This window comes from Aedes albopictus, chromosome 3 (assembly GCF_035046485.1).
Source record: "Aedes albopictus strain Foshan chromosome 3, AalbF5, whole genome shotgun sequence".
In the NCBI taxonomy this organism is placed as follows: domain Eukaryota; kingdom Metazoa; phylum Arthropoda; class Insecta; order Diptera; family Culicidae; genus Aedes; species Aedes albopictus.
The window spans coordinates 445,687,140-445,702,377 of NC_085138.1; the positions used below are offsets into that span (position 1 = coordinate 445,687,140).

The 15,238-nt window shown below is 48.9% G+C and overlaps 1 protein-coding gene across 1 annotated transcript; it reads left to right on the forward strand.

Annotated features, from left to right (window-relative positions):
* The first annotated feature begins 13,311 nt into the window (after positions 1–13,311).
* LOC134292133 (zinc finger protein 248-like) lies at positions 13,312–14,961 on the forward strand. The gene is made up of 5 exons (XM_062860897.1): positions 13,312–13,611; positions 13,685–14,181; positions 14,243–14,458; positions 14,523–14,699; positions 14,761–14,961. The coding sequence occupies exons 1-5, from the start codon at positions 13,432–13,434 to the stop codon at positions 14,804–14,806; spliced, it is 1,116 nt and encodes a 371-aa protein (XP_062716881.1). The 5' UTR covers positions 13,312–13,431; the 3' UTR covers positions 14,807–14,961.
* The last annotated feature ends 277 nt before the right edge of the window (positions 14,962–15,238 follow it).

A 15,238-nucleotide genomic window follows, 5' to 3' on the forward strand; every position in this document is an offset into this window, starting at 1 on the left:
GAAATTCTTCAGGAATATCAGATTTAACATTTCCTCTGGAATTTCAGCGATTTCTGTGATACTTCCTCCAGGGATTTCTTCAGAAACTGGTCTTGGAATTCCCTCAGAAATTTCTCCTTGGATTTCTTCAGGAATCCTTCCTAGGATTTCTCCAAGAATTCCTCAAGAGATTCCTTCAGAAATTTCTCCCGGAATTCTTCCAGGAATTTCTCTAATTCATACAGGGATTCGTTCAGGAATTCCTCTAGAGATTCCTTCCGAAAACCTCCTGAAAGTGCTCCAGTGATTCTTCAAGGAAATCTTCATTAAGGGATTTTCTCTAGTGATTCCTCATGGAATTTATGCAGAGAGTCCTACAGGAGTTCCTCTAGAGATTTCTCAAGGAGTTTCTCTAGGCATGTCTCCTACAGGCATGTCTTCAGGAATTTCTACAGGGGTTCCTCCAGGATTCCATTCAGGGATCCCTCCAGGAATACTTTCAAGAATTCCACTAGGAATTCCTTTGGGAATTCCTTCGAGAATTCCTCCAGGAATTCCTTCGGAAGTTCCTCCAGGAATTCCTTCGGAAAAACCTCCAGGAATTCTTTCGGAAATTCCTCCAGGAATTCCTTCGGAAATTCCTCCAGGAATTACTTCGGAAATTCCTCCCCGAATTTATCCAGAAATTATTCCAGCTATTCTTTCAGGAGATTCTCTACAAGTTCTTCCTGAAGTACCACCAGGAGTTCCTCGTGGCATTCCTCTAGGATTTCATCCAGGCATTTCTCCTAAGACACCTCCAGGAATTCCACCAAGAATTCCTCCAGAAATTACTCCAGGTATTTCTTCAGGAATTCCTCCAAGGGTTTCTCCAGGAATTGATCGCAGAGTTCCTTCGGAAAGTCCTACAGCAGTTCTTCCAGGAATTTCTCCAGGGATTGCTTCAGAAATAATTTCAGGATTTTCTTCAGGAATTCCACCAGGAATTTCCCAGGGATTCTTCCGGGATTTCCTCCAGGAATTCCACCAGAAATTCCACCAGGCATTCCCTCAGTTATTAACCTCCATTGATTTCTCTGGAATTCCTCCAGATACTCCTTTGGGTATTCCTCCAAAAATTCCTCTAAAAATTCTTCTGGAAATTTCTCCAGGAATTTGTTCAGAAATTTCTCCAGGGATCCCTCCCAGAATTCTTCTAGAGATTCCACCAAGATCGGGAAATCCTCCACGAGTTCCCTGGGAAATCCTCCACGAGTTCCCTGGGAAATCCTCCACGAGTTCCCTGGGAAATCCTCCACGAGTTCCCTGGGAAATCCTCCACGAGTTCCCTGGGAAATCCTCCACGAGTTCCCTGGGAAATCCTCCACGAGTTCCCTGGGAAATCCTCCACGAGTTCCCTGGGAAATCCTCCACGAGTTCCCTGGGAAATCCTCCACGAGTTCCCTGGGAAATCCTCCACGAGTTCCCTGGGAAATCCTCCACGAGTTCCCTGGGAAATCCTCTACGAGTTCCCTGGGAAATCCTCCACGAGTTCCCTGGGAAATCCTCCACGAGTTCCCTGGGAAATCCTCCACGAGTTCCCTGGGAAATCCTCCACGAGTTCCCCGGGAAATCCTCCACGAGATCCCCGGGAAATCCTCCACGAGTTCCCGGGCAAAACTCGCGGTAAAACTGCAGTAGCAAGGGACCCTTAGAACTGGGTCTCAAGGCCGGCTTACTACTGGGCAATCGGAGGGGCTCCGCGACCAACGTGCAGACACTGTCACCTTTCTTGGGTTAGGGGAAAACTATGCAAAATTTGAATGGAAACTATTGGTGTTTATTGAAAAATCTATTGTCTTGAATGGTGTGGGTGTAATTTATCAAAGGACTATTGTACTTTATGGGGTAGAGTGGGTAGTTTTATTGAATATGGGGTTTTGGGGACGTACCGGTACTGCTGCTGTAGTGGAGCGCTGCGTAGACTCGATGCCGATGGACGAGCGCTCGCCGATGCTGCTGCGGCTGGACGGCCTGTCCGCCAACGGATTTACGGCTTGGGGTGGTGTAGTAGTGGTCGGAAAATGGCTATTGGATCGGTAGTAGATCGGCTTGACGGAATGGTGCGATCTACGTGTCTCGCTGGCGTCTTCCCTCCTTGACGGATATCGACAGAGCCCAGGACAAGGCCGGAGAGACTCTGCCGAGAGGGGTCCTCCTTAACGGTTAGGGCACCTTAGGGCCCGAGGAACAGCTCTAATGCGGATAGTGACTTCGCAACTGCAGAGCGTATTGTGGTCTTTTACGTGTTAGGCGTAGTGGCCAACAAGGGACCACTAGGCCGACCCGTGTGCTTGGCCAACTCTACGTTGGCGTTCAAAATGGTGGTGGTGTACCGTAAGGTACCACAAAAGGTCCTGTGAGGGCAATTGGGAGTAATTTTTACAAACCGTACTACAAGATCTAGTCACTAGCTTTAACGTAGGTTTAAGTTAGTTTTAAGACCACTACATTAGTAGAAGCATACCTGAATCAACTTCGTATTTTCTCCCAAATCGTTTTTACCACTCACTTATACTATACTAGGACACTTTTTAACTTTTAATTATCGATCCGAAGCACACGAACGCCAGATACTTTCTGAGGGATGGCGGATTTTCTTAGCGCCTCAATCCTTACAATTCCTCTTTATTGAGACGCGTATTGTCACCACCCCTTTTGTATCTCTCTACGCCCGCTAGGATGTGTGTTGTTGTACCCACTGACTCAACATGTCTCTTGTACCCACTTCGTACCATTGTAAGGTTTCACACATTTGAATTTAAGAATCACTAACCCTACTAACAAACATACAATTTTATTTTAATTAACCCTACTAACCCAACACCTACTAACCTAAGAGACGTGACAGTATCCAAACAAAATAGCACATATTAAAAATCTTCTAATTATGTAACACACGGTTACAAAATCCTCCACGAGTTCCCCGGGAAATCCTCCACGAGTTCCCCGGGAAATCCTCCACGAGTTCCCCGGGAAATCCTCCACGAGCTCCCCGGGAAATCCTCCACGAGTTCCCCGGGAAATCCTCCACGAGCTCCCCGGGAAATCCTCCACGAGCTCCCCGGGAAATCCTCCACGAGTTCCCCGGGAAATCCTCCACGAGTTCCCCGGGAAATCCTCCACGAGTTCCCCGGGAAATCCTGCAGAAGTTCCTCGGGAAATCCTGCAGAAGTTCCTCGGAAAATCCTCCAGGAGTTCCTCGGGAAACCCTCCAGGAGTTCCTCGGGAAACCCTCCAGGAGTTCCTCGGGAAATCCTCCAGGAGTTCCTTCGGGAAATCCTCCAGAAGTTCCTCGGGAAATCCTCCAGGAGTTCCTCGGGAAATCCTCCAGGAGTTCCTCGGGAAATCCTCCAGGAGTTCCTCGGGAAATCCTCCAGGAGTTCCTCGGGAAATCCTCCAGGAGTTCCCCGGGAAATCCTCCAGGAGTTCCCCGGGAAATCCTCCAGGAGTTCCCCGGGAAATCCTCCAGGAGTTCCCCGGGAAATCCTCCAGGAGTTCCCCGGGAAATCCTCCAGGAGTTCCCCGGGAAATCCTCCAGGAGTTCCCCGGGAAATCCTCCAGGAGTTCCCCGGGAAATCCTCCAGGAGTTCCCCGGGGAATCCTCCAGGAGTTCCCCGGGGAATCCTCCAGGAGTTCCCCGGGAAATCCTCCAGGAGTTCCCCGGGAAATCCTCCAGGAGTTCCCCGGGAAATCCTCCAGGAGTTCCCCGGGAAATCCTCCAGGAGTTCCCCGGGAAATCCTCCAGGAGTTCCCCGGGAAATCCTCCAGGAGTTCCCCGGGAAATCCTCCAGGAGTTCCCCGGGAAATCCTCCAGGAGTTCCCCGGGAAATCCTCCAGGAGTTCCCCGGGAAATCCTCCAGGAGTTCCCCGGGAAATCCTCCAGGAGTTCCCCGGGAAATCCTCCAGGAGTTCCCCGGGAAATCCTCCAGGAGTTCCCCGGGAAATCCTCCAGGAGTTCCCCGGGAAATCCTCCAGGAGTTCCCCGGGAAATCCTCCAGGAGTTCCCCGGGAAATCCTCCAGGAGTTCCCCGGGAAATCCTCCAGGAGTTCCCCGGGAAATCCTCCAGGAGTTCCCCGGGAAATCCTCCAGGAGTTCCCCGGGAAATCCTCCAGGAGTTCCCCGGGAAATCCTCCAGGAGTTCCCCGGGAAATCCTCCAGGAGTTCCCCGGGAAATCCTCCAGGAGTTCCCCGGGAAATCCTCCAGGAGTTCCCCGGGAAATCCTCCAGGAGTTCCCCGGGAAATCCTCCAGGAGTTCCCCGGGAAATCCTCCAGGAGTTCCCCGGGAAATCCTCCAGGAGTTCCCCGGGAAATCCTCCAGGAGTTCCCCGGGAAATCCTCCAGGAGTTCCCCGGGAAATCCTCCAGGAGTTCCCCGGGAAATCCTCCAGGAGTTCCCCGGGAAATCCTCCAGGAGTTCCCCGGGAAATCCTCCAGGAGTTCCCCGGGAAATCCTCCAGGAGTTCCCCGGGAAATCCTCCAGGAGTTCCCCGGGAAATCCTCCAGGAGTTCCCCGGGAAATCCTCCAGGAGTTCCCCGGGAAATCCTCCAGGAGTTCCCCGGGAAATCCTCCAGGAGTTCCCCGGGAAATCCTCCAGGAGTTCCCCGGGAAATCCTCCAGGAGTTCCCCGGGAAATCCTCCAGGAGTTCCCCGGGAAATCCTCCAGGAGTTCCCCGGGAAATCCTCCAGGAGTTCCCCGGGAAATCCTCCAGGAGTTCCCCGGGAAATCCTCCAGGAGTTCCCCGGGAAATCCTCCAGGAGTTCCCCGGGAAATCCTCCAGGAGTTCCCCGGGAAATCCTCCAGGAGTTCCCCGGGAAATCCTCCAGGAGTTCCCCGGGAAATCCTCCAGGAGTTCCCCGGGAAATCCTCCAGGAGTTCCCCGGGAAATCCTCCAGGAGTTCCCCGGGAAATCCTCCAGGAGTTCCCCGGGAAATCCTCCAGGAGTTCCCCGGGAAATCCTCCAGGAGTTCCCCGGGAAATCCTCCAGGAGTTCCCCGGGAAATCCTCTAGGAGTTCCCCGGGAAATCCTCTAGGAGTTCCCCGGGAAATCCTCTAGGAGTTCCCCGGGAAATCCTCTAGGAGTTCCCCGGGAAATCCTCCAGGAGTTCCCCGGGAAATCCTCCAGGAGTTCCCCGGGAAATCCTCCAGGAGTTCCCCGGGAAATCCTCCAGGAGTTCCCCGGGAAATCCTCCAGGAGTTCCCCGGGAAATCCTCCAGGAGTTCCCCGGAAAATCCTCCAGGAGTTCCCCGGGAAATCCTCCAGGAGTTCCCCGGGAAATCCTCCAGGAGTTCCCCGGGAAATCCTCCAGGAGTTCCCCGGGAAATCCTCCAGGAGTTCCCCGGGAAATCCTCCAGGAGTTCCCCGGGAAATCCTCCAGGAGTTCCCCGGGAAATCCTCCAGGAGTTCCCCGGGAAATCCTCCAGGAGTTCCCCGGGAAATCCTCCAGGAGTTCCCCGGGAAATCCTCCAGGAGTTCCCCGGGAAATCCTCCAGGAGTTCCCCGGGAAATCCTCCAGGAGTTCCCCGGGAAATCCTCCAGGAGTTCCCCGGGAAATCCTCCAGGAGTTCCCCGGGAAATCCTCCAGGAGTTCCCCGGGAAATCCTCCAGGAGTTCCCCGGGAAATCCTCCAGGAGTTCCCCGGGAAATCCTCCAGGAGTTCCCCGGGAAATCCTCCAGGAGTTCCCCGGGAAATCCTCCAGGAGTTCCCCGGGAAATCCTCCAGGAGTTCCCCGGGAAATCCTCCAGGAGTTCCCCGGGAAATCCTCCAGGAGTTCCCCGGGAAATCCTCCAGGAGTTCCCCCGGGAAATCCTCCAGGAGTTCCCCCGGGAAATCCTCCAGGAGTTCCCCGGGAAATCCTCCAGGAGTTCCCCGGGAAATCCTCCAGGAGTTCCCCGGGAAATCCTCCAGGAGTTCCCCGGGAAATCCTCCAGGAGTTCCTCGGGAAATCCTCCAGGAGTTCCCCGGGAAATCCTCCAGGAGTTCCCCGGGAAATCCTCCAGGAGTTCCCCGGGAAATCCTCCAGGAGTTCCCCGGGAAATCCTCCAGGAGTTCCCCGGGAAATCCTCCAGGAGTTCCCCGGGAAATCCTCCAGGAGTTCCCCGGGAAATCCTCCAGGAGTTCCCCGGGAAATCCTCCAGGAGTTCCCCGGGAAATCCTCCAGGAGTTCCCCGGGAAATCCTCCAGGAGTTCCCCGGGAAATCCTCCAGGAGTTCCCCGGGAAATCCTCCAGGAGTTCCCCGGGAAATCCTCCAGGAGTTCCCCGGGAAATCCTCCAGGAGTTCCCCGGGAAATCCTCCAGGAGTTCCCCGGGAAATCCTCCAGGAGTTCCCCGGGAAATCCTCCAGGAGTTCCCCGGGTAATCCTCCAGGAGTTTGTCGGGAAATCCTCCAGGAGTTCCCCGGGAAATCCTCCAGGAGTTCCCCGGGAAATCCTCCAGGAGTTCCCCGGGAAATCCTCCAGGAGTTCCCCGGGAAATCCTCCAGGAGTTCCCCGGGAAATCCTCCAGGAGTTCCTCGGGAAATCCTCCAGGAGTTGCTCGGGAAATCCTCCAGGAGTTCCTCGGGAAATCCTTCAGGAGGGCACCTACAATAATTGAGTTATTTATTGAATGAAATATTCCTTTTTTCTTTAGCCTAATCGAAAGAACTCTTTTTTCTGAGTATAACGTGATTTTATTGGATACCATTATACCTTTGTTTTGATGGTTAAATTAACAAAACAGTTTTAACCTTCGTGGATAGAATGACATCGATAACTTCTGGAAGAATTCCCGAGGAATTTCTGGAAGAATTCCCGAGGGACTTCAGGAAGAATTCCCGAGGAACTTCTGGAAGAATTCCCGAGGAACTTCTGGAAGAATTCCCGAGGAACTTCTGGAAGAATTCCCGAGGAACTTCTGAAAGAATTCTCGAGGAACTTTTGGAAAAATTCCCGCGGAACTTCTGGAAGAACTCCCGAGGAACTTCTGGAAGAATTCCTGAGATACTTATGGTAGAATTATCGAGGAACTCCTGGAGAAATTTTCGACAAACTCCTGGAAAAATTCTCAAAGAACTCTTGGAGGAATTCCTGGGGAACTCCTGGAGGAATTATCGAAAATCTCTTGGAGGAAGTCCTGGAGGAATAGATGAAGAGCTACTGGAGAAATTTTATAAGATCTCCTGGAGTAATTCGCAAATAACTCCTGGATGAATTCCTGAGGAACTTATGGAGGAATTCCCGAGAAACTCCCGGAGAAATTCCCGTGGAACTCTTGGAAGAAATTCCAAGGAACTCCTGGTAAATTTTTCGAGCAACTCCTAGAAAAATTCTAGAGAACTTACTGATAATCTCCTAGAGGAAATTGATTGATTGATTTATCATTATTATAGAGACTTTCAGCCCTTGGCTGGTTCGTCTCTTTAACCTAGAGGAAAACGAGGAACTCAAGGAGAAATTTTCCAGTAACTCCTGGAGGAATTCCCGAGGAACTCCTGCAGGAATTCCTAGGTAGAATTTCCGAGTAACCCCTAGAGGAATTCTCGAGGAACTCCTGGAGTTATTATGTAAAAGCTCCAAGAGATATTCTCGACGTCCTCCTGGAGAAATTTAGGATGAATTTCCGAGGAATTCCTGGAAGAATTCTCGAAGAACTCCTGGAGATATTCCCGGAAAAATCCAGGATAAATTTCCGAGGAACTCCTGAGGGAAATCCAGAGGAACTCCTGGAAGAATTCCCTAGAAACTTCTGGAAGAATTCCCGAGGAACTTCTGAAGAAATTTCTGAGGAACTACTGGAGAAATTCCCGAGGAACTCCTGGAGCAATTCTCGAGAAACTCCTGCAGGAAATTCCGATCAGCTACTGGAGGAATTTTCGAAGAACTCCAGGAAGAAATGCCGAAGAACAGCTGAAGGAATTTCCGAGGAACTCTTGGAGGAATTCCTAAGAAACTCCCGGAAGAATCTCCGAGGCACTCCTGGAGGAATTATCAAGAATCTCCTAGAGAAATTCCCAAGGAACACTTGGAAGAATTTCTGAAGAACTCCTGGAAAAATTCCCGAGGAACTTTTGGAGGAGTTCCCGCTAAATTTCTGGAGATATTTCTCATGTACTCCTGGAGGAATTTGCGTAAATCTCCTGATGGAATTCTTGAAGAACTCCGGTAAGAATTCTCGTGGAACTCCCGCAGATATTTAGGATGAATTCCTGAGGAACTCCTGGATAAATTTCCGAAGAACTCCTGGAAAAAATCCCTATGAACTCCTGGAAGAGTTCCCGTAAAATTTCTGGAGATATTAATGAATCGAATCGAAAATTCTTCCCGGTGTTATTCAGGAATTTCTTCATGTGTTCCTGGATAATTGCTCCAAGGAGTAGGAGGAATTATCCAGGAACTCCTAAAGAAATTCCAGAATAACACCGGGAAGAATTTTCGAAGAACTCCTGGAGAATTTTTCGAGGAACTCCTGGAGGAACTCTCGAGAAACTGCAGCAGCAATTTCCTGGAGGAAATCTCGAGTTACTTCTAGAAAAATTCCCCGAAAACTTCTTGAGGAATTCCCCGGGAACTACTGGAAGATTTCCCGAGGAACTCCTAGAGGAATACATAAAGACATTCTGGAGGATTTCCCAGGGAACTCTTGGAGAAATTCTTGATGAACTTCTGGAAGAATTTTCAGGTTACTTCAGGAGGAATTCCCGATGAACTTCTGGAAAAACTCCCGAAGAACTTCTGGAGGAATTCCTATAAAACTTCTACAGGAATTGCTGAAAAACTTCTGGAGGTATTTCCGGGGAACTCATGGTAAAATTATTGCCGAGGAAGTACAGGATAAATTCCATAGGATTTGCTTGAGGAATTCCCTAGGAACTCCGGCAGGAATTCACTGGGAACTCCTGGAGGAATCTCCAGGGAAGTACTGGAGGAATCCCCAGGGAACTCCTGGAGGAATCCCCAGGGAACTCCTGGAGGAATCCCCAGGGAACTCCTGGAGGAATCCCCAGGGAACTCCTGGAGGAATCCCCTTGGAATTCCTGGAGGAATCCCCTTGGAACTCCTGGAGGAATCCCCAGGAAACTCCTGAAGGAATCCCCAGGGATTTCCTGGAGGAATCCCCAGAGAACTCCTGGAGGAATCCCCAGGGAACTCCTGGAGGAATCCCCAGGGAACCCCTAGAGGAATTGTCAGGGAACTCCTGGAGGAATTCCCAGGGAACTCCTGGAGGAATTCCCAGGGAACTCCTGGAGGAATCCCCAGGAAACTCCTGGAGGATCCCCAGGGAACTCCTGGAGGAATCCCCAGGGAACTCCTGGAGAAATCCCCAGGGAACTCCTGGAGAAATCCCCAGGGAACTCCTGGAGGAATCCCCAGGGAACTCCTGGAGGAATCCCCAGGGAACTCCTGGAGGAATCCTCAGGGAACTCCTGGAGGAATCCCCAGGGAACTCCTGGAGGAATCCCCAGGGAATTCCTGGAGGAAACCCCTTGGAATTCCTGGAGGAATCCCCTTGGAACTCCTGGAGGAATCCCCAGGAAACTCCTGAAGGAATCCCCAGGGATTTCCTGGAGGAATCCCCAGAGAACTCCTGGAGGAATCCCCAGGGAACTCCTGGAGGAATCCCCAGGGAACCCCTGGAGGAATTGTCAGGGAACTCCTGGAAGAATTCCCAGGGAGCTCCTGGAGGAATCCCCAGGAAACTCCTGGAGGATCCCCAGGGAACTCCTGGAGGAATCCCCAGGGAACTCCTGGAGAAATCCCCAGGGAACTCCTGGAGAAATCCCCAGGGAACTCCTGGAGGAATCCCCAGGGAACTCCTGGAGGAATCCCCAGGGAACTCCTGGAGGAACTACTAGGAACTTTCGGAATTTCTGGGGATTCCCTGTTAACACCTGGTAAAAATTCCTGAGGAACTCCTGAAAAATCCATGGAGGACTTCTGGAAAAAACCCCAGAGAGCTTTGCGAGGAATCCCCAGGGAACTCCTGGAGGAATCCCCAAAGGACTTCTAGAGGAATCCCCAAAGAACTTCTGGAGGAATCCTGAGAGAACTCCTGGAGGAATCCCCAGGGAACTTCTTGAGGAATTCCCAGGGAACTCCTGGAGGAATCCCCAGGGAACTCCTGGAGGAATCCCCAGGGAACTCCTGGAGGAATCCCCAGGGAACTCCTGGAGGAATCCCCAGGGAACTCCTGGAGGAATCCCCAGGGAACTCCTGGAGGAATCCCCAGGGAACTCCTGGAGGAATCCCCAGGGAACTCCTGGAGGAATCCCCAGGGAACTCCTGGAGGAATCCCCAGGGAACTCCTGGAGGAATCCCCAGGGAACTCCTGGAGGAATCCCCAGGGAACTCCTGGAGGAATCCCCAGGGAACTCCTGGAGGAATCCCCAGGGAACTCCTGGAGGAATCCCCAGGGAACTCCTGGAGGAATCCCCAGGGAACTCCTGGAGGAATCCCCAGGGAACTCCTGGAGGAATCCCCAGGGAACTCCTGGAGGAATCCCCAGGGAACTCCTGGAGGAATCCCCAGGGAACTCCTGGAGGAATCCCCAGGGAACTCCTGGAGGAATCCCCAGGGAACTCCTGGAGGAATCCCCAGGGAACTCCTGGAGGAATCCCCAGGGAACTCCTGGAGGAATCCCCAGGGAACTCCTGGAGGAATCCCCAGGGAACTCCTGGAGGAATCCCCAGGGAACTCCTGGAGGAATCCCCAGGGAACTCCTGGAGGAATCCCCAGGGAACTCCTGGAGGAATCCCCAGGGAACTCCTGGAGGAATCCCCAGGGAACTCCTGGAGGAATCCCCAGGGAACTCCTGGAGGAATCCCCAGGGAACTTCAGGAGGAATCCCCAGGGAACTCCAGGAGGAATCCCCAGGGAACTCCTGAAGGAATCCCCAGGGAACTCCTGGAGGAATCCCCAGGGAACTCCTGGAGGAATCCCCAGGGAACTCCTGGAGGAATCCCCAGGGAACTCCTGGAGGAATCCCCAGGGAACTCCTGGAGGAATCCCCAGGGAACTCCTGGAGGAATCCCCAGGGAACTCCTGGAGGAATGCCCAGGGAACTCCTGGAGGAATCCCCAGGGAACTCCTGGAGGAATCCCCAAAAAACTTCTGGAGGAATCCCCAGGTAACTCCCGGAGGAACAACTAGGATTTCTGGGAATTTCTGGGGATCCCCTGTGAACACCTGGTAAAAATTCCTGAGGAACTCCTGGAAAATTCATGGAGAACTTCTGGAAAAATCTCCAGAGAGCTTTGCGAGGAATCCCCGGGAAACTCCTTAAGAAATTCCCGTGCATCTCTTAGAGGTATTCCTGGGGAACTCCTATTGAAGTTCCCGAGGAACTCAAAGAGAAATTGCTGTAAAATTCCGACTGATATTTACGAGGACCTTTAGAAAGTATTCCTGAGCTACTTCTTGAGGAATTCCTGGTGAACTGTTGTAAGAATAGGGTCCTAAAATTAAAGACGAAATCTCGATTATATTGAATAATACGATCAAGCATGGTGTTCTAATTGGAATTGTACTTCACTCGAACTTGAAAAACAAAGGAATAATGAGAAAATTTGAAATAAGTTAAACGGTAAATAGTTCGGCACCAACATTTCAAAAGGGCGTAACTGCATTTTGAAACAAACCACTCTTTCACATCTGTGGGTCATATTTTAAGTTTCCCACGAAATTCACAAACATTACTAGACAGAGAAATTGCTCTTCTTTTCTATACCGGCGGTGATTTGCATGGCGGCATTGAAATACGATCTACAGATGTGAAAGAGGGGTTTGTTTCAAAATGCAGTTACGCCCTTTTGAAATGTTGGTGCCGAGTTCTACTTTGACATTTGAGGTCAACCTTGTGTGACTGAGCTCGACATTTTTCGCACTGGGATTTCAAAAATGTTCCTATCTGACATACACGGTGAAAAAAAATCACTCAAAGTATGTGTTATAAGCTAGGGACGAGACAAAAGGCTAAACAAATAAAAATTATATATTTTCAACTACGGTTAATAAAAACGTCAAAAAATGAGTAAATATGTACTCTGGAACCATATATTGTGGTTTAAAACAAGAATCCCGATAGGGCTTTAGGAGCCTATTCCCCACGAATATCTGGAAAAATTAATAAGAAACTTCTGGGGATCTCCTGGAGGAATGGGGCACGTTCGGTGTAGTACTAGATTTGTAGTAATGAGCTGAATTTTAGTATGGTGAGAAGGTCAGTTCTCCGTTTCTGCAATTAAATTGTGCAAAAAGCGTGGGTATTATGATTCCTTGCCTAATTTGATGCTGTTTGAGCAAAACTTTGGACAACTATGTTGTTTATGTTGCAAGAAATGAAACTAACAACAACACTGTTGCCCAAAGTTTTGCTCAAACAGCATCAAATTAGGCAAGGAATCATAATACCCACGCTTTTTGCACCATTTCTTCGCAGAAACGGAGAATTGACCTTCTCACCATACTAAAATTCTGCTCATTACTACAAATCTAGTACTTCACCGATCTGTCCTAATTCACGGAGAATATCTGGAGAATTACGCTGGAAACTATGAATTTTGTAAAACTCTTAAAAATATTCCCGTGGAACTCCTGAAGGAAGTTCCAGCAAAATTCTCAGGGAAATCTTGGAGAGATTCAAGCATCCCAGAAGGAATTCTGGGAGAACTCCAAGAGGAAATCCACGATATTGCGGCGCTCATAATAAATCCACATTGGGCGGCGGCGATATACCCGCGAGGAGATTCCCGCGATACAGACGCAATGTCAAAATCGAACAGATACTGTCACCCACCCAGCAGCATCGCAGCAGCCTTCAGGCCGTTCATACCAAAACAAAAGTTAACACAATGGCAACTCAGGTGGCCAGAAATCGTATTTAATAATAAATATTTATCGCGACATTGATTCAATATAGGCATACGCATCACCTCGTCGGCTTTGTGTTTAATAATCGGGATGTTATTTAGTGATGCTGCAGGGGGGTGCGGCTGCATCTTTTCCATTTCCACATTGCGTCTGTATCGCGTGCAGCTCCTCGCGGCTATATCGCCGCAGCCTCATGTGGATTTGATATAAGCGCCGCATGCAGATTTTCTGACCATCAGGTCGCTCATAGTGGTGCGGTCATATTTTTGCAATTTGATGGAAAAGAAGAAGACTAACGCGTTTTGCGGATTTATCTTGCAAGGCACACTAAACAAAAAAAAAATATATATATACCCAAAAACATCTGGCATCCCTGCTCGCGGTTGTCAGTTTGCTCGATTTAAAAGCTGTCAAATTGATCGAGTCGATCCTGAATTGTAAACATAAACAAATTATGATTCCTTGTGAGGCTTGTGAGTGAAACTGATTCGTGTTCGGTCTTCGCGCGATTTAATCCATCTAAATTTATCTTGATAAATAGTAATTAAGCTGAATTAGGACGATGTCAATGATCATTAAAATCGAACCGGAAGGTGGTGTCGGAACCACCGCTAGCTACCACATAGAGGATGTTACGAGTTTGTTTCAAACATGCCGCCTTTGCTTGAGCGAAGAATCTGTCGAGAGTGTATTTGACGAAGAGGGCTTGCAGCAATGGATTTCGGATTATCTTGCGATAGAGGTTGAAAACCGAACTAAAATCACGAGTTTTTAAACGTTGTTATCATTATAGTTTAATATTGTTGTGTTTCCAGATATCCTCAGAAGACCATTTGAGCCAGGCTGTTTGTTCCATCTGCCGAATACAACTGATGGAATTCCATCAGTTCCGAGAACGCTGCCATGAAGTACAAAGTGCACTGAAGTCCGAAATTCGCACTGAAAATGTCGATACTTCCAAGGAAAAAGCTGTTATTGAGCCCTCTCTAGGAAGCAGACAAGATCAACTACTTCTAGAAACGATTCAAAATGTGGTGGCTGATGAATTTGTCGACATAGCAGACATGAACATTGGAACCCATACCAACATGGAAGGGACAACATCTCCAGAACATACCAACGGAATGTTTTTCAATTTAGAGCAAGCAACAGCAGATGAAATAGAAGACAATGCTGAAACAAATCAGCCAATTGAGTGCAAAATATGCCATAAGATATTCAGTTCCGTGAAACGACTGGAAAGCCATGAGAGAGTTGCACATAGATCCCAAAAATATGAATGCGTTCCTTGTGGGATTAAAACTTTCTATCGGTAAGTAGCTGTCGTACATATCCAAGCTTTCATCCGCATTTCAATCTTGTATGTATTTCAGGAGTCATTATGAATCACATATGCGAACCATAGGACATGTTAGAAAAATACAGGACATTAAAAAAGCCAACGGTGAATATGTTCCAAAATTAAAATATCAGTGCAGCGACTGTCCTGCTTCTTACCCAATAAGATCACAGCTGTACAACCATCGAGCTAGAAGGCATAAAGAAAAGAAATTTGTTTGCACCGTATGTTCGCACCCATTTGTAAATAGGTAAACAATTTATTCGAATTTGTCAAACACTAACTAAAACTTAAGTTTTTTGTTCCCCTTATAGTCACGATTTGTACAGACACTTTACAACCAAACACACAAGTGATAAGAACAGACCATTCACGTGCGACATTTGTCAAAAGACATTCAAGCTGAAATATGCCATGAATGAGCATAAGAAACGAGTGCACGGGCCCAAGTTATTCGTTTGCAGTGTTTGTGGGTCCAATTTTAGTACAAAGTATGAATAATTAATGTTCGATTTTAATCATTCTCGCATAACACCGTTTTATAATTTACAGCGGTTTCCTGAATCGGCATATGAATACTGTGCATCAGGACACATGAAGATGAAGTACTTTCAACTGTTTCGGGGGCATACGCGAGAAGGCAGAGGATTTTAAAGAGCGATTTTGATGAAACGAAGACTTCTGCATTCTGTAATTATAATTCAGTAGGTGTGCATCTCAGTATTAGGTGAATAAAAAATGTGATAAAAACGATACATACATTTCATTATTATTGACTTTTTATTATGGGGAAATTCAGCCCGAGGCTGGTTCGTCCCCATACATTTCATTGTTTTATAACGATAACCAGCAAAAAGAAGAAATGTACGAATGGCGCGTGAAATGGAAGTAGGGTCTGGGACCATTTGGGCAGGAGCACCTATTTTGGGCACTTGCTGCTATAACTCAGTCAATTTCAAACCGATTGACTTGAATTTTGAAACATGACTAGCTACTGTGCCTAGCTGATCGTGTCTCAAAAATCAAGCCA

Coding starts and splice junctions, on each gene's coding strand:
- LOC134292133 (XM_062860897.1), top strand. CDS start 13,432: ATGTCAATGATCATTAAAATCGAACCGGAAGGTGGTGTCGGAACCACC. Junction 13,612..13,684: donor CGGATTATCTTGCGATAGAG/GTTGAAAACCGA, acceptor TTGTGTTTCCAG/ATATCCTCAGAAGACCATTT. Junction 14,700..14,760: donor GGGTCCAATTTTAGTACAAA/GTATGAATAATT, acceptor TATAATTTACAG/CGGTTTCCTGAATCGGCATA.